We start from the raw sequence: 20,000 nt of genomic DNA on the forward strand, positions 1-20,000 counted from the left end.
TTATCAGATTTGTATCGAGGTTTCAATTTCGTGAACTTTACTTTCCATTTTAACCCTTTGACACGGTATGGCGCAGTATGACCGTATCGTTAAGAAATTCACTTCACTATCCCGGGTTCCAAGTTCGATCCCATTGCGTTCCATGCTGATTCTAATTAAGAGTTATACTAAGAATATACGTGTCTATGGTATACACAGCTAGTGGCGGACTGGGTCTAAAAATATTGGTTGCCAGGAGACTAAGGATGCCCAACCGCAACCACAATGGGGCCCACTCGCAATTGCAATGCTATCATTTAATCTTTTTTCTGTTAAAAGTACTCTTTTCAAATGTCTATAAACACATCCAGGCTGAAATAATGCATTCTTCCAGGAGTGAATAAAACAATTTTCAAACTTGAGAGGATAGGTCCCTTAGATACTAACATGAGCCCCCATGTATGGATTCTAATGGCGCAGGGTCCCACTTGCCATCGGGCAAGCTGGCAACCTGGCCAGTCCGCCATTGTACACAGCCACTTACGTTAGTTCAGGAACAGCTGATTCAAGCGATCGTCAACATTAAACGACGGAGATCTACCACCAACACTAAATGGGAATTAACGGAACGCTCGATTTGCTATACATAACAGCCAAATCTCCGTGAATTATGCACTGCTGGTGTATTACAAAAGGAAATAACGCATTGGCTTATTTAGTTCTTGATATACAATCTCTGAATAAAAGATGGAATGGTCACGGCTGGAGCGTCTTTGACTACAAATCTGCAGAATCAGGTTCATCATGAGACTAACGAACACCACGAAGGAATACTGTATATTTGAACATTAACTTTATCAAACCATAAAAGCAGGTGGATCTTCGTCGGTTTCGACGATTAGGGCTCAGATTAACTGAATCATCTTCTTACTGGATTAACTTGTAACTGACAGAGTATTCCACAGATATGCGTACCATGAACGTAATTCTTAGGCAAAACCAGTGTGACAGTGTGCATGACAAGACAGTACCTTTAAAATCACAGATAAACCCCACCAGACAGGCTACAGCGCAGTTTCCATCGGCTCAATTTCACTGACAAAGGTTGGATTGACTCGAGATCTGGCGAAAGAAACTCGCTCACAATACCTCGTACTGAGATCGAACTCAGCAACTCGTAATTGCGAAGCAAACTCCTTTATCATTCGACCAAGTTGCATCCTCGAATTACGCAACAACACACTGCGCTCTGCTGTTGTGGCCTTGGGTTCAATTCCATTGCACAGCACCTTGAGCAAGTGTTTTCTATTATAACTCAGGGCGTTGTGAGTGGATTTGGTAGACAGAAACTGAAAGAAGCCCGTCGTATATATATATATATATATATATATATATATATATATATATATATATATATATATATATATATATATATATATACACACATACATACATACATACATACATACACATATATAGTTGAAAAGGGTTAGAGATCTATACAAATCAAATTTTTATTTATGAAAAAGATGGAGGTGGAAAGAGCACAGAATTAAATCTAAGACATCTCAGTGTAAGAAGGAATTTAATAAAAGATTATATAAATAAAAATATTACTATTACCGGTTTCGATGTATTTCATCTTATCAAATATCAGTAAAAATTTATAAAAATTTAAAGTGAAGGCGCGTGGCGTGGCGTAGCGGTTAGGTCATTTGGTTCACGATTGTAAGATCGTGAGTTCAATTCCCGGTGACGCGTTCTGCCCTTGAGCAAGACACTTTATTTCACGTTGCTCCACCCCACTCAGCCGGCAAAAATGAGTAGTACCTGTATTTCAAAGGGCCAGCCTTGTCTCACTCTGTATCATGCGGAATCTCCCTGAGAACTACGTTAAGGGTACATGTTTCTGTGGAGAACACGTTAATTTCACGAGCAGGCTGTTCCGTTAATCGGATCAGCTGGGACCCTCGTCATCGTCGTAACCGACGGAGTGCTCCTCTTATATATACCTACATACATACACCCACACTTCTACTCATGCACTCATTGACTTACCTTTCCACTCACCTTCTCTGCTAGGCGGTTACCCTGCCTCTCAAGCAATCATTGGTTCATTATTTTTTGCTTACTCACATTCTCGCTCACTCAGTCACTTGCACAACCATTGGCTCCCTCACTCAATGCATCTGTCTTTCACACCATCACTCCCACCCCTCTTCTTTCTCCCTTCCTAACACACCCACTCCCTGTCCTCCACTCTCCATCTTCCCTCATCATTCCCTCTCCCCCCACAACACCGTCAAGTTTGATATCTACCCCAGTACATCTGACTCGGCAATATATTATGTTCATACAAGACAGGATCACTCGCTTGCACAGGGGTTTCTGTTGTCGACCCACTGCCCCACCGCTTAACAAAGAGAAATACAGTGAGAGAGAGAGAGAGAGAGAGAGAGAGAGAGAGAGAGAGAGAGAGAGAAAAGAGAGAGATAAAGAGAGAAAATAGGAGAATGACAAATGTTAATCCTCTTCTATACCAGATCAACTGACTAAAAGGTTTAAATTATTTAATATATTTTTCTACGCAAAGAACAGCTGTTCCAAATTCCACAGTTATGTCAAATATTAATCATATATATATATATATATATATATATATATATATATATATATATATATATATATATATATATATATATATATATATATATATATTATAAAGGGTGTACACATCGTTATACATGTATCTGTATATACTTTACATACTTACATACATGCATATATACCCGCTCATATATATACCCAGATATGTATCTATATGTACCTGTAGATGAAGGTATGTACATACATGTACATACATATGCATATACTCATATATTGTTTATATATATATATATATATATATATATATATATGCAATCGTAGAACGGCGCAATAACAACAATACTGAATACAAATGAAAGTTGTATTCATGTCATCATAATTTCTTTCTCTACAAAATTAGATGAGTCATCACCCATCGTAGGCCACTGACTTTTACAAGAATACATTAGGTCCGTTCACTGTCCAAGAGGACACTATCAAGTCTGTTGTGTTTGTTTCACTTTCATATATTCTTTATGTATGCGTGTTTCTCTCAGAATTTCTTATTTCTAACCGTATACGAGTGGCTGATGAAAAGTTCTCAGCTTTCGGAAAAAGAAAATACAGGAGGTTCAGTTAATTATAATTTTATTCAACGTATTCCTCTGTCAGATTTATACACTTATTGTAGCGGCCGTTCAGTTTTTTTCCAAGCCCTGTAAAAGAATTCGGGTGGTTAGGCCTCCAACCACGCATTTCGCGACACCCTTAGAAACAGGAACTTTTGAGTACCCTCTCGCAGATGCATTCACCTTCTGTTACTTGTGCTTTCAGAAAAGGAATATTATTAGCGTTTCGGCAAAAGGGCCGGTAGAGTAAGTACTAGGCTTTAAAAGAAGTGCTGGCGTCGATTTCTGTGACTAAAACACTTGAACTTGGTGCCCCAGCATGGCCTCATTTCAATGACTATAACAAGTAACAGATAACACACACGCAAACACACACACATACACACTAATGTCAACCTCTCACTGTATATATATATATATATATATATATATATATATATACACACACACACATACATACATACATACAGAAACACACATACACATACAGTATTTGATGAGTTCAGATTCACTGGAATATAGAGGTTAACAAGGATTGTTTTTTCGCCCTCCAGCAGTCGTTTCGGCGCTAGAGAGTTATTCTTCAAAGTTATTAACGTCTACACACACTTACACACACACACACACACACACACACACACACACACACGCACACATCTCCCGGCATCGTGTTTAGAAAAAATACTGGTGGTGCAAAGCTTGAATCTGTCCTCCGGGATAATTAAACGAAGAGAAAAAAAAATGTCGGCCCCCACATAGCGTATACAATGTTATATAACGTTATATGAAACATATAAACAGATTTCAAGGTATTTAAGTCTTCTCAACAAAATGGCTTCTGTGGGGGTGTTTTTTAGAGCAAAGGAGTTCATTCCATAACTAGAATAAACACGAGGATTTACTTTTTAATCTTTCGTGTTGTTGGGTGTGTTTTTTTCTTTTACTTACATGACATTTTCCAGCGATGCAAACATCTCGTCCACTCTTGTCACATGGCGTTCCATCTGGTACTGTTTTCCCGACGGGTATATAGAAGTTGGGGCGTCTGGCGTAGCACACAGCCTGGCAAACACGACGAGCTGCAACAAGGAACGGTTAATTATAAATAAATAAATAAATATATGACTTAGAAGTAGCCAGGAAAAAGGCAGAACTCAAAAATAAATGTACATATATATGTGCACACACACAAACACACACGTACGTATACACACACACACACATATATGTATGTATATGTCTATATATATATATATATATATATATATATATATATATATATATATATATATATGTATATATGTATATAAATGTATATATATATATATTTATATTTATATAAGGGCATTACTATATAATAACGCCTCACGCCATGAGGGACTCTAAGGTCATACAAGTAAATATGTATATATATGTATAAATATATGTATATATGTGTATATGTATATATATACATGTATATACATGTATATATTTATGTATATATATATATGTATATATAGGTGTATATAAGTATATATATATATATGTATATACGTATATATATATATGTATATACATATATGTATATATATGTATATACATATGTATTTATATATATTCATATATATATGTATATATATATTTATATATATATATGTGTATATAAGTATATATATATATGTGCATATAAGTATATATATATATATGTATATACATATATGTATATATATATATATGTGTATATAAGTATATATATATGGGAGAATATACAAATAATAACAACAGACGAGGACAGGTGGTGTAAATAACAAAAGTATATATTAGTATGACGCTCGGGAATACGGAAAGTCTTTGACGTTTCGAGCTACGCTCTTCAACAGAAAGAATACGGAGACAAGGAGAAAAACACGGAGAAAAAAAATTGAATAGTGTTCAGTCAACGGTCAATCATAATAATGGCCGATCATAACAATGACTGACCGGGAGGTAGAATGCTGGTGATCTTGACGTATGTAGTGTGAAAATGGGGAAGGGAGAAAGGGAGAAAGTAGTTGGTCAGTTGTAGTGTGTGCGTGGTGTGATGCGAGGGTATTGGTGTGGTGTGATGTGAGGGTGTTGGGAGGTGGGGAAGGCATGGGTGGAGTGTGGGTTAGGCTGAGGGTGGGGTAGAGGTAGGGGGTCTGTGGGTAGGGGTGGGTGGTGGGTGTAAGGAATTGGATGGGGTGGAGTGGGAAGGTAGAGTAGGAGTGTGTTGGGGTGTGGTGGGATGAGCTTATGAGGGGGTGTTGACGAGGAGGGAGAAGGGGAAGGTGAATGTAAGAGAGGGGGAAGATGGGTATGGGAGGGGAGAGGAAGAGAGGAGAGAGGGTGGGTATAAGAGAGGGAAGGTGGATTGAGAGAGGGGGAAGGTGGGTATGGGGGAGATAGAGGGGAAGGTGGGTATGGGGGAGAAAAAGAGGAAGAGAAAGAGAGTGAGAGAGAGGGGAAGAGAGTGATAGAGTAAGAGTGTAGAGAGTAGGAGAGTAAGAGTGTAGAGAGTAAGAGTGAGAGAGGGGGAGTACGAGAGAAGAGAGTGAGAGAGAGTAAGAGAGATGAGAGAAAGAGTAGGGGTGAAGAGAAGTGGGAGTGGAGAGAAGTATGAAGAGAGGTGAAGAGACGTACAAAGAAGTAGGAGTCGGAGCAGGAGGTGGGGGAGGGGAGAGATGGGTGGTAGGAGGGAGGGTGGGGGAGAGAGACAGGAGGAGGGGGTTAGATGAAGAGTGGAGGGGAGTTGAGCCCATGTGGCGCAAAGGAGCGAAGATAGAAGATTAATCCCTGTTCACGGCGCAAACGGGAGTCCGGATAGCCCCTGTGCATGGACAATCCAAACACAGACAGGTGTTGCCGCAAGGAGTGGCCGGCAGAACGGAAGTGGCGTGACACCGGGGTGTCATTGCCGACGTTGATATCTCGTAGGTGTTCCGCGAATCGGTCGGCCAGGCGGCGCCCCGTTTGCCCGATGTACAGGGATTGGCAGAGAGAGCAGGAGAGGCAATATATGATGTTGGTAGACGTGCAGGTGAAGGAGTCGGTGATGCGATAGGGTCGGTGATGGGTGCTGGTGAGGAGGGTGGTGTTGGAGAGGTAAGGGCAAGTGCGGCAGCGTGGGCGGGAGCAGGGGAACGAGCCAGGTTGGGAGGTTGGGTTGGGGAAGAAGCTGTGGACCAAGAGGTCCCGTAGGTTGTGGGCTCGTTAGAAGGAGGGGAGGGGTCGATTAGGGAAGATGTGGGAGGTGGAGGGGTCGGACTGGAGGCGCCGAAAAGCTCGGAGAATGGAGCGTTGGAGGGGTAGGGTGGTGGGATGGTAGGTGAGGGGAAAAGGGAGGCGGGAAACGGCAGGGCGGGTTCGGGGGGAGAGAGCAGATGCACGGTCCACAGAACGTGCTCTGGCAAGGGCGGTGTGGATGGTGGTGGGTGGATATCCACGCAGGCTAAAGTGGTGAGCCATGAGTTGAGACTGAGTCTCAAAGTCATGGCTGTCGCTACAAAGTCTGCGTAGACGGAGGAATTGGGAATAGGGGATGGAAAGTTTTGTGTGTCTAGGGTGGGAGGAGGAGAAGTTGAGATAGGAGTGTGAGTCTGTGTGTTTGTAGTGGATGTGTGTGTGTATATTTGTGTGTATTTGTGTGTGTGTATAATTGTGTGGAGGCGCAATGGCCCAGTGGTTAGAGCAGCAGACTCGCGGTCATAGGATCGCGGTTTCGATTCCCAGACCGGGCGTTGTGAGTGTTTATTGAGCGAAAACACTTAAAAATACATATACATATGTATTTATATATATTCATATATATATGTATATATATATATTTATATATATGTATATGTATATATATGTATATATATATATATATATATATATATATATATAATATTAGGTATAAAAATCCAAATTTACAGGTAAAAACTCAATTCAATTCAATTTATTAAAAATTAAAATTAAATTATGCTTCACAGTATAAAATATAAATATATAGTTTTAGAGAAAAGAACCAAGGTTCATGAAAATCTACAGTCACATATTGAAAATTAATAAGTAAAAGGACAATAAATAAGTATAATATAATACAAAGTAAATATCATAAGATAATGATAGTCGTTTTATTATCATTATCTTATGATATTTACTTTGTATTATATTATACTTATTTATTGTCATTTTACTTATTAATTTTCAATATGTGACTGTAGATTTTCATGAACCTTGGTTCTTTTCTCTAAAACTATATATATATATATATATATATATATATATATATATATATATATATATATATATATATATATATATATATATATATATAATTAACATAACTGACTTACGTCAACGAGTGTTCCAGTTGATTCAATCAAAATAACAGCCTGCTCGTAAAATAAATGTACAAGTGGCTGAGTACTCCACTGACACGCGTACACTTAAAACGTACACACACATACACAAACAGAGGAAGAGAGGAGAGAGACAGAGGGAGAGAGAGAGAGAGAGAGAGAGACAGACAGACAGACAGGCAGAGACAGAGAATGTGCGCATACTGATGCATGTACAGCCCTGTGATTAAGAAACAGGTCCAGGTTCGATCACATTCGCGAGTGTTTTCCAAGTTAGATAATGATTTGTGAGAGAAATTTGATATATGGAGTGTTTATAGGAAGCGCATTACATGTGTGTGTTTGTGTGTGTGTTGTGTGTGTGTTTGAGTGTATATGTACGTTTGTGTGTGTGTGTGTTTGCGTGTGTTTGTGTGTGTATGTATGCTTGCGTGCGTGTGTTTGTATGTGCGTTTGTGTGTGTGTATATTTGTGTGTATTTGTGTGTGTGTATAATTGTGTGGAGGCGCAATGGCCCAGTGGTTAGAGCAGCAGACTCGCGGTCATAGGATCGCGGTTTCGATTCCCAGACCGGGCGTTGTGAGTGTTTATTGAGCGAAAACACTTAAAACTCCACGAGGCTCCGGCAGGGGATGATGGTGAACCCTGCTGTACTCTTTCACCACAACTTTCTCTCACTCTTACTTCCTGTTTCTGTTGTGCCTGTAATTCAAAGGGTCAGTCTTGTAACACTGTGTCACGCTGAATATCCCCGAGAACTATGTTAAGGGTACACGTGTGTGTGGAGTGCTCAGCCACTTGCACGTTAATTCCACGAACAGGCTGTTCCATTGATCGGATCAACTGGAACCCACGATGTCGTAAGCGACGGAGTGCCAACAACATAATTGTGTGTATGTTTGTATGTGTGTGTGTGTGTGTGTGTGTGCGCGCGAATGAGTATGTATTCGGTTGCGTGTGAATGTGCGTATGTGTGTTTGTGCGTGTGTGCTTGTGCGTGTGCGTGTTTGTGTGTGTATGTTTGTGTGTGTGTGTGTGTGTGTGTGTGCATGTGTGCGCGAGCACGATTATCTATTCGGTTGCGTGTGTATGTGTGTTTGTGTGTGTATGTGTTGGTACGTGTGTGTTTGTGTATGTATTTGTGTGTGTGTTTGTGTATGTTTGTATGTGTATGTGTGTAATTGTGTGTGTGTGTGTGTGCGTGTGTACGCGTGCACGAATATGTATGTGGTTGTGTGTGTATGTGCGCATGTGTGTTTGTGTGTGCTTGTGTATGTGTGTGTGTGTGTGTGTGTGTGTGTGTCTTTGTGTATGTTTGTATGTGTGTGTATAATTGTGTGTATTTGTTTGTATGTGTGTGTGCGTGTGTAGTATATATTCATATATACTACAACGGGCTTCTTTCAGTTTCTATCTGCCAAATGCTATAGTAGAAGACATTTACTCAAGATGCCGAATAGAGGAATTGAACTCGGAACCATATGGTTGGGAAATAAACTTCTTACTATACGTGCACAATATCTATTTATCTATCTATAGATAATGGCGGCGAGCCGTCAGAATCAATGCCGTGCCGGAAAAAAATGCTTAGAGGCATTTTTTCTGACATTATGCTCCGCGTTTAAATTCCGCACGAATCGACTTTGCCTTTCATCATTTCGGAATCGATAAAATAAGTACCAGTTGAGCACTGGCGTCGCCGTAATCGACTTACCCTCTTCTCCAAAATTGCTGGCCTTGTGCCAAAATTTTAAATCATGATCATGATCATGATCATGATCATGATCATGATCATTATTATTATTATTATTATTATTATTATTTTATGTTTGACTTTTGTTTTGCATTTGTACAAGTTGGATCCAAGTCTCACCCAGAGACCTCAAGAGACAACAAGTTAGAAGTTCATGTAGGTGTTATTCCTAGGGTACCATATATTTGGATTTGTACAGTTTTGTTCAAGTGAATGTTTAAGAAACCATAAGAAAATTATGTGTTTGCTTTAAAATTTGAGATCACATAGACAGTATTTTACGTAGGATATGGGCAGTTCCCATGAGCACTATCTTTTGAACTTCAGCCATTTTGGGGTTTCCTGGTATCTGAGCTAGGTAGTAATCAGCCCGTTTCGCTGTCATTCTCAGGGCACCTATGATAATAGGTATTGTTTTCGTCTTCAGATTCCACATTTTGCTAATTTCTATTTCAAGATCTTTACATTTGCTCAGTTTTTGGTAGGTCTTGACAGATACGTTTATATCGATTGGGACAGTCATATCAATGAGGACGCATGATTTTTGTCTAAAGTCTTTCAGTATGATGTCTGGCCTATTTGCGTCTATCTTTCTGTCAGTTTGAATGGTGAAGTTCCAGAGGAGTGCAATGTGATCATTTTCAAGTACTGGGGGTGGTTTGTGTTCCCACCAGTTTTTATCATGGGGCAAGTCCAGGTTTTGCATATTACCCAGTGAATATATTGTGCAGCTCTATCATGCCTGTTGAGATACTCTGTAGGCGCAAGCAGACTGCACATGGAGACAACATGATCGATGGTCTCATTTAGTTGTTGGCATATACGACATAATGGGGAGCTGCCGTTCTTTAATATGTTGGCCTGGTAGTTCTTTGTAGGTAGGCATTGATCTTGGGCTGCTATGATAAACCCCTCTGTTTCTGATTTCAAGCCAAAGGCCATTAACCATTGGTGGGTAAGGGCTTTGTCAATATCTGCATTATTCGCTCTCTTTGGGTATTTGCCATTGAGAGGTTTTCCATGCCATTTTTTCAGTCATAATATCTAAGGCAGCAATTTTTGCACGGGTTTTCAAGCGCTTAGCTTTTTCTGCAGGTGTTTCTAGTTCGTCTAATTCTTGAATTTGTTGCAATTGGAATTCACTTAGATAGTCCTTTGCCTGTTTTGTTACTGAGTAAGATGCTTTCTTGCTTTCATGTTTTATTATTATTATTATTATTATTATTATTATTATTATTATTATTATTATTATTATTATTATTCATTATTATTATTATTATTATTATTATTACTATTATTATTATTATTATTATTATTATGAAGGTGGTGAAATGGCAGAATTGTTATCCCACGGGACAATGTCACACGGCATTTCATCTGACATTACGGTCTGATGTTCAAATCCCGCGGGTCGACTTTGCCTTTCGTCATTCCGGGGTCTATAGAATACCCACCAGTTGAACACTGGGATGGATGTAATGGACTCCAGTGTTCAAGTTATCCCCCTCTGCCGAAACTGCTGGCCTTGTTCCAAAATTCGAAATCCCTATCTATCTATAGATATTATTACACACATTGAAGAATGTGTGTGTGTTTGCGAGGAACAGTAATGTTATTTTAAAATAGTTTCCAAAAAATAACCACTGCGAATTTATTGACGCCATTGTTTTATAATAAGTGTGGAATAAATTTTATTATGAAAATCAAATTGACAGGGACTTCACAACACATACACACACCACACAGACTAACACACGCATACTTATACTTACGCATGCGCAGACATGCAAATACCCACCCACACTCGCTCTTATATATACACACATTTACACACATATGATTGATGATATATAATTATAAACAATATAAGTATAAATTTGAGACAGAAATTAAAACAAATAAAATAACGAATCCACTGGAGAGAAGCGAGCCATATACCTCTTGCTTACCAGATAAATACAACACCTTACACAGTAAACTGAGCTGAGGGGTCTCCCCTTTCATAATTTATAATTTATGGATATGTATGTATATATAACAGCTGACTGCACACTGGGTATTTATTTAAAAGTTTAAACAAACATTCTGGGTCATATAATCTTTAAATGCCGTTAGTCAAACAGCAAATACTGTAAGTTTCAGTCAAGCTTCAGAAATGCGAACTTCCTGAAGTAAATAATTTTGACAGCATAATCTTTGCTCTTTGTTCAATGTCGTGAAAGACTACATTAAAATGCTATATATTTCATATTTTCCCAATGAAATAAAGCTTTCAGGGCCAGAACAATCTTCAATTCTAAATAGTTGCTGATGTATGTATGTATATAAACACACACACACACATACACACACACACACACACACACACACACACACACACACACACACACACATATTTATATATATATATGTATGTATATATATATATTTATTTATATATATAAATATATATATATAGATGCATATATATATACATACATATGTATATGTATACACACACATACACACACACACACACACACATATATATATACATCTGCAAACACACACATATGTATACATGTGTATATGTATGTATGTATGTATGTGTGTGTGTATGCATGTGTGTATGTATGTATGTATGTATGTATGTAGTGTACGGAACAGACCTGTGACCTTGTTTAGAGTACAGTCCTTGTATGGGTGAACAATGCTCTTACTATAAGCTAACGAAGGTGCCTCTTTGTAGTCGCTCGACTTACTAGCTATAAATAACAACTGAATCGCCCCCGTATTTCAAACTACCGTCTAGAACCGTTAGAAACGGACATACTGGATTACGCTAGATCTGGGCTGTCTGTACGTAGGATAAAATATGTGGTGGTCATGAGTGGATTGTTTTTTGATCATGGATCTGGCTCTGCTCAACTATTTAATCCTTTGAGAACAACAACAATAACAACAACAAAAAAATCTTTACATATATGTTCTAGATGGCCTCCCCCGACCCAATCAGCCTGTCAGATAAAGAGCAACCCTCCGTTCATATATTCCCTAAATGAACAAATATGATATATTCGCACTCAGCTTTTTTTCTCTTTTCTATTTTCTGCTTCAATGCTTTATGCTCTTCCGAACTTGGGTTCAGCTATAGCTGTATGGTTAAGACGTTTGTTTTGCCACCTCATGGTTCTACGATCGATCCCATAGCGTTGCATTCTTTTACAAGTATTTTCCACCTTAGCCTTTCGTCGATTTAAGCCTGTGAGCGAAATAGAGAGGATGGAAGCTATACGGAAGTCCATCATCAGCTCTCTACTTTCCATTTTGTCGTCATAAGACCCGGTGGCCCTGCAAAAGTCAGTTGTTCAGCCCTTATTCTGCATACTAAACTACTACGATTAGTAGAGAGAATTTTATGCATCTGTCTCTGTTCCAACGCATTTTAAAAATCATTTAATGAAAGGGGAGTAGAACAGCACCTATGGTCCTAAATTTTATTTTGCTCAGAGTTTCCGTGACTGGTTGAAAGAAATAAGCATCGAAATGGAGATCTGGACCGAGTGCTCGAAACAGAGTGAACTCTGCCAACGACACCCAAAAACCAGGAGATGATGTTAATCCAGGCGGCACATAACTCTAATACATCAAAAATAATGGTCCTTTCAATGGACCTCGATATGTTCTCTCAGTTGAGTTTCATTCGGAAAGTTTGGATTGAACCAGGCTATAGTAAAAAAAACCCTTGCCCAAGGTCCTGTGCTTTGCATCAGATATGAAACCACATAATTGCGAAACGAATCTCTTAACCATTGGCTATGCTTTCGCCACTTGGTCATTCGGTACTTTTAGTAGAGTGCGCTCTCTTTAAGCTTTCGGATAACACATGAGTTGTGTTTTATTTTTGCTTTGGAGTAAGGAGCTATGTGTGTAGCAGTACTTTTCTGAGACCGGTGAAGTATGTGTGGTTAAGGTTCCCCTTTAGCATTTGCAAGATGAGAGCTGCTGGAAAAACATGTGTAGAAGGTCGGCGTTCTGCGTGGGAAGAACTGGGTGTCGTGGTTATTACAGGATCTTAGAGATTATTTTCTACTCTAGGCACAAGGCCCGAAATTTTTTTTTGGGGGGGGACCAGTGGATTAGATCGACCGCAATAGGCAACTGGTACTTAATTTATCGATCGTGAAAGGATAAAAGGCAAATTCAACCTCAGTGGAATTTGAACTCAGAACGTAAAGACAGACGTATTTCGCCCGGTATGCTAACATTTCTGCTAGCTCGCCGCCTAGGATCTTAGAGATTGTTGATGGTAGTGTGTTGTGCTAGATGTAATATGGTGAAGAAGCGTGGCTTAGTGTTTAGGGTGTTCGGTTTACAATTGTAAGGTCCTGAGTTCGATTCCTGGTGACGCGTTGTGTCATTGAACAAGACACTTTATTTGCTCGTTGTTCCAGTTCACTCAGATGACAAAAATAAGTTGTACCTATAATTGAAAGGGGGCAGCCTTGTCACGTTGTGTGTCACGCTGAATTTCCTTGAGGACTACGTTAAGAGTGCTCAGCCTCTGGCACGTTAGTTTCATGAGGTGACTGTTCCGTTGTTCCGATCAGCTGGAACACGCTTCGTCGTAACCGACGGAGTTCCAGATACAATATCAATGTGGAAAGAAGGAAGGAATCAGTAGAGAGTGCCAGAGTGAAGGCGGTATGAGACCAGCCACATCCAAGAAGGAGAGGTCATTGCAGCAGCTGTAGAAAAGATAGAGAGAACGAGAGAGTGAGAGAGAGAGAGAGAGAGAGAGAGAGAGAGAGAGTGAGAGAGAGAGAGAGAGAGAGAGAGAGAGAGAGAGAGAGAGAGAGAGAGAGAGAGAGAGAGAGAGAGAGGAGCAGGAAGAAAACAACACAGATGAGAGTCAGAGGTTGGTGAATGTCGATTAGCGATCTCATTCCAGTCAGTTGGGTAATCTTTCTTTGGAGACAGACTAACATGTTCGTGTGCATGTAGCAGCAACACAGATCCATTAAATATGGGAGCAGGTGCTCATGGTGTGCCTCAACTGAGCTCTGTAGGCGGTGAGTAGTCATTAGTGTTTGAAATATTTCTTAAGAGGAAAGCCTTGTTTTGTGATGCAGTCTTTTGCTAAGCCGAGGACCTGTGTTCGTCATGAGAGAAGTCCTCAAAGGAGGTGTAACTCAACATTTGCAGTAACCTTAATGATTTAAGATGCCCGCTGTTGGTGCTTCTTCTTTCCTTTTCCCTACTTGTATCGAAAATTTTGTAAAAGTTCCCCTGCTTAAACACACCCACACACACACACACACACACACACACACACACACATCCAATAAGAATCGCGTCGTGGAATTGGTCTGAAAGACAAAAAAAAAAAGGGAAAAATAAAAGAAAATATCTTCCCGTTCTCTGCAATATTGTAATTCAATCAGTGGAATGGTAATAATCCAACTCCGTCACGTTTCCTCAATATCTGTTGCTTACAATCAGAGACAAGAGACGTTTGTTCATCTATTAAATGTCAGGTACAACAGGAAATGCTTCTACGTGTGTAAAAACAAATAAAGCATCACACAGACTAGAACTTTCTTTAGCATTGTGACCTTCATTTATATGGCTTTAAAATGTTGTGGTATATAAAGAGGTCTGCTATTACACTGTTTTATCTTACTATCTATTCCCAATCTTGACTTTTGAAAAAAAAACCCACTGATACACATTGTATATATGTGTGTACGTATGTATATATATATATATATATATATATATATATATATATATATATATATATATATATATATATATATATATATATATATATAATATATATATGTATATATGTATGTGTATGTATGTATGTATAATTATACATAAGCACATAAAAACTATTTGTATGCTTATCTTATAAAATGGAAACGAAGCTGATGTAATTTACGTAATCTGTTTAAAAGTTCCAAAGTAAATAAACTAATGAGGAACCAAGGACCGTTTGTGTGGCCTCCAGTTTTCCTTGTGAGACGAACGAGATATGAATCTTCTTGATATGATTCCTCTCAATAACAAGTAACGTCCTAAAAGATAAAAGCTTAGCGAAGTTTTTGACGGTAGCATAAAACTTCTAGCGTTAAAGGTATTATCGAAATATACTCTGAATATACTCGCAGAGAATTTGGACTTGAGAATCAAATAATTTAACGTCCGATACGATATCGGTTCAGTCACTTTTGTCTTTCCATATTTAACGTTGAGTAAACAGTCCTCACCATTGAATGGGATCCAGGCTCAGAGCTATAAATCACCAAGTTACTTTTTGACTTCCTGTCAGTTTTGCTGTGAATTTTCTTGTCTTAATTAACGAAGTACGCGGTGGCCCAGTTTGCTAGAGATAGCAGCCAAATCTTCATCAGATGCCAATAATGGCAAACATCGGACTATCTGGTCATAGTTAAGTAAGAAAAATGGGATGATCATGGTTGAAACACTTTTAATCATAGGTCTACTCAATCAAGATAACACTGGTTTACAGAGAAATTGTGACAAACATAAAAATAGTTGTTCTAGCCTAATTCTGGGGTGCTGATTTCAGATACAAAACCAGTTTCCACTCATCACCTCTAGGTTTTGAGATGTACATTATTATGATTTTGTGACAATTCACGTAACCGTGTATATGATCAGTTTTTATTTTGTTTTCCACATTTTTGTGGTACATATGATACATATCTCTACAATGGCTTCAGGCACTTCAAAACACCGAGGAAGCATCAACAAGGCAAATTTATTCTGTTATGTGTTGGGGGATTTCACGACCGTTGTACAGCGCCAAACAATTACTTCCCTCCTAAGAACTGCTTACTTTCATTATTTTGACTGTAAAATTGGAGATTAGGACAAATCCTAGGCCCCACACATCTGTTGTAAACCCTGCTACCATGGACTAACTGCATGGTTTAACGGAAAGAAAGCAGACGTCAACTTTGCTCTTCCGATGGTCTGGGGAGGGACACGAAGCCAAGCAGATGATTGTTATTTTTGTCTAACAAATATAACAGGTTTCAATGCTTCTAGAAAAAGATCAAATATCCCAACATTTCCTCAGCTATGAGATGTGTTCCCCACTCAAATGATCTCCCTGTCCCTACATCACCAGCAAATAAGAAACTTCTTCCTTCATCAGATGAAGAAATGCCTTCAAGGTAAGATTCTGCCAAGTCGATCTCTTCTGAAGACAATGTTTCTGTTTATTCAGGAGCAAGTGACAATGCTCCCCACTGGATCATGCAGGAAGACCTGAATGACCTTGCCCGTGATTTGTATCTATCTAAGCAGCAGTCAGAGCTCCTGGCCTCCCGGCTTAAGCAGTGGGACCTGGTCAAGGCAGATGTAAGGATCACCAGTTTCAGGACACGGAACCAGGACTTTGCTTCATTCTCCGACATGGAAAACAGGTTGTGCTACTGCACAAATGTCTCTGGCTTGTTCACCTTCCTTGGTTTCCTACACAGTACCTCAGACTGGCATCTTTTCATAGACTCTTTCAAGCGAAGTCTGAAGGCTGTGCTCCTATACAATGGGAATAAATACCCCAGCATTCCCATTGCCTACTCTTTCCATCTGAAGGAGTCGTATGACAATATGAAGCTCCCTGTGGAAGCTGTCAAGTACAACCAGTATCAGAGGAGTCTCTGCAGGGACCTCAATGCCATTGGGCTCCTTATGGGCATGCAAGCGGGCTTCACAAAGTACTGTTGCTTTCTCTGGGACAGTGGGACTGTGTCCAACCACTACAAGCAGTAGGACTGGGGATCTAGGAGAACTCTCGTGCCTGGTGAACACAGTGTCCAAGAAAATCCTCAAGTGGACATGAACAAAGTGCTTCTTTCTCCTCTTCATATCAAGCTTGGTTTAATGAAGATTTTCGTGAAGACTATTGGACAAAATGGCACTGCCTTCCAGCACCTGTGCACTCTGTTCCCAGATCTGAGTTCTGCTAAGCTCAAGGAGGGCATCTTCGTCGGACCTCAGATCCGAGAGGTGCTGAAGGATAAGGACTTTGATGAGCTTCTTACCTTAAAGGAACTGAGAGCATGGGAAACATTTAAGTCAGTCTGCCATGGCTTCCTTGGTAACACACACGTACTAGATTAGCAAGAGTGTATTGAGAAGTTGTTACAGTCTTATGAGGATATGGGATGCCAAATGTCACTCAAAATTCACTTTCTCCACTCCCACCCCAACATCTTCCCTCCGAAGCTCGGAGCAGTGAGTGATGAGCATGGAGAAAGGTTCCACCAAGATATTATTAAGATGGAGAGCAACTACCAAGGCAAGTGGAAGCCCAGCATGATGGGGGACTTTTGTTGGATGTTCTTGCGTGACATCCCGGAGGCAAGGTACACAAGATCGTCCCCCCAAAATTCACATCTAACTCTATGCTGTGCTGTGATTTGTGTGTAATTTAGTTCCATCAATGTTCTGTATATAAGATGTGTTTTTTTCTGTAATATTCGTTTGTGATAGATGAAATACACACATTATATTTTGAGTTTATATGCAGTAAAATTAATATGGGTTATGTGAAAGCAAAAAAAAAAACAAAAAAATAATAAAATAAACAACAACACTAGAGGCGATAGAGCAGAACTGTTCAGAAAATTGAATTCACTACATCAAAATTAGTAAAAACACCTATTTACATCCTTGTCTCAGAGCAGAGGTAATTTTTGTAAACCAGTTTAATCGGAGACAACACAACAAAAGCAACGACGTTGACGGCGATGATAAGAAGGACGACGATGATAATCAGGATGAAGGATGACGATGACGACAAACATATTTCTCGTTATTATTTTATAAGTTTAAAATATTGGAAGTTTATAAAGGTTGGACAACGTAGAAAAATGGCCCATCCCATCCAGGCACTTTAATTAATAAAGAAATGACATTTAGACTGAACAATATTTCAGTATTTTACCTTCTGCAAAAATCTCACACCCATACACCTTAAACCATTCCCAGAAAACAAGCGCCCGACTGATTGAAATAAAATCTCTCACAGACACGCACCAGACCCTGACCCACAGGCGCGTCGTCTCCCCAACTCTCTCTCTCTCTCTCTCTCTCTCTCTTTCTATCTCTCTCTCTCTCCCCCTCTCTCTCTCTCTTTTACTCTGTGGTTGTCTTTTTTCTAGCTCTACAAATAATAGCTTCTGCTTGTCAGAGGAAGCTGCATCATATAGCACCACCCAGACATCCTCAGTTTCCTCATCACTCTAACTCGCATCACCTGTGTGTATGTTGAACCCTTAGACACCGTACTGTTCACTACACCCAGCCCTTCCTTCCTTCCTTCCTTCCTTCCTTCCTTCCTTCCTTCCTTCCTTCCTTCCCAGAGCATTGGGAATTCTTTTCCTTGCTTATGTCTTTCCCCGCAAGTGTGAACTTACTAAAACACCATTTCTGTTCGAAAGGAACATTAATGGCGTCGAATTCAACGATGAAGAAGAGCCTGGAAAATCTCTTCTACACTTTCCTTAAAAACAGCATGTAAAACAAACAAACAAACAAGCAAGCAAACAAAAAAAAAATAAGCACGAAAACTAAACAGCAAAAAGAAAAATACCTCACAGAACACTTTAACCCATTAAGTCCCATTGTCCTATAAATAGGACACTAAATGAGAACATTAAATAAGCTATATCACATTGTCTCAGTGTCCTATTTATAGGACAACGAGTATTTCCATTTCTACTCAAAGTAGAGGAGTTTTAATAATTATTTGTTTTCATTTTAACCTATATTCAATCATTTCTTAAAATTCAAAAGTAATATTCAGAAATTTAAGTACTCTGGGACTTAATGGGTTAAGGTAACACACTACGTGGTAAAAAAAATCCAAGGGCGGATAACCGAAGAATACTCTGAGTGTGTAGTTTGATTATCATACATCTGTCAAAAGATAATAAATGCAGGGTGTCTATATCTTTACAATTTGAAAAATTCAGAGGGCAAAAGGGGGGGGGGATAACTCAGCAGGTTGTGGACGCCATGTGGAAGTGTTCTGATGGTTCTAATAAAACTTTATTTGTTTATCTTTTATCTGTTACTTGCTTCAATCATCTGCGCCCAAGCTGGGGCATCTTCTTGAAGGGTTTTAGTCGAACAAATCGACCCTTGGACATATTTTTCTTGTAGCCTAGTACTTATTCTGTCGATCTCCTTTTGTCGAACCGTTAGATTACGGGGAATTAAACACAACAACACTGGTTGCCAGATGGTAGTGGGGGACAAACACAAACAAAGAGACAAGCATACATACATACCTACATACATACATACATATATACATATATACATACATACATACATACATGCATACATATGTATGTATGTATTTTCTCTTATTCCTTTCTGTTGAAGAGCGTAGGCTCGAAACGTAAAAGACTTTCTCACTTTCCCGAGTGAAATTAATACACCGGCTTGTTGTTTATAAACCTGCCTTTGTCTTTTGTTTTTCTGTAAATTTCAATATATATATATAAATCTATATATACGACTGGCTTCTTTCAATTTCCGTCTATCAAATCCACTCACAAGGCTTTGTTCGGTCCGTGGCTATAGTAGAAACGCTTGCCCACGGCTTCACGCAGTGGGACTGAACCCGGAACCATCTGGTTAGGAAGAAAACTTCCCACCACACAGCCATGCTTGTTTGTC

At 39.3% G+C, this 20,000-nt stretch overlaps 1 protein-coding gene across 2 annotated transcripts in view; it reads right to left on the bottom strand.

Moving 5' to 3' along the window:
- LOC106872636 (thrombospondin type-1 domain-containing protein 4) overlaps positions 1-20,000 on the bottom strand; it is a 334,387-nt gene that overhangs the window by 63,638 nt on the left and 250,749 nt on the right. For both annotated transcript variants that reach the window (XM_089360964.1, XM_089360963.1), the window contains exon 6: positions 4,143-4,273. In XM_089360964.1, the coding sequence (XP_089217090.1) occupies positions 4,143-4,273 (131 nt within the window). The remainder of the gene's footprint in view (positions 1-4,142; positions 4,274-20,000) is intronic.

This window comes from Octopus bimaculoides, chromosome 12, assembly GCF_046866305.1.
Source record: "Octopus bimaculoides isolate indiv1 chromosome 12, ASM4686630v1, whole genome shotgun sequence".
Classification (NCBI taxonomy): Eukaryota; Metazoa; Mollusca; class Cephalopoda; order Octopoda; family Octopodidae; genus Octopus; species Octopus bimaculoides.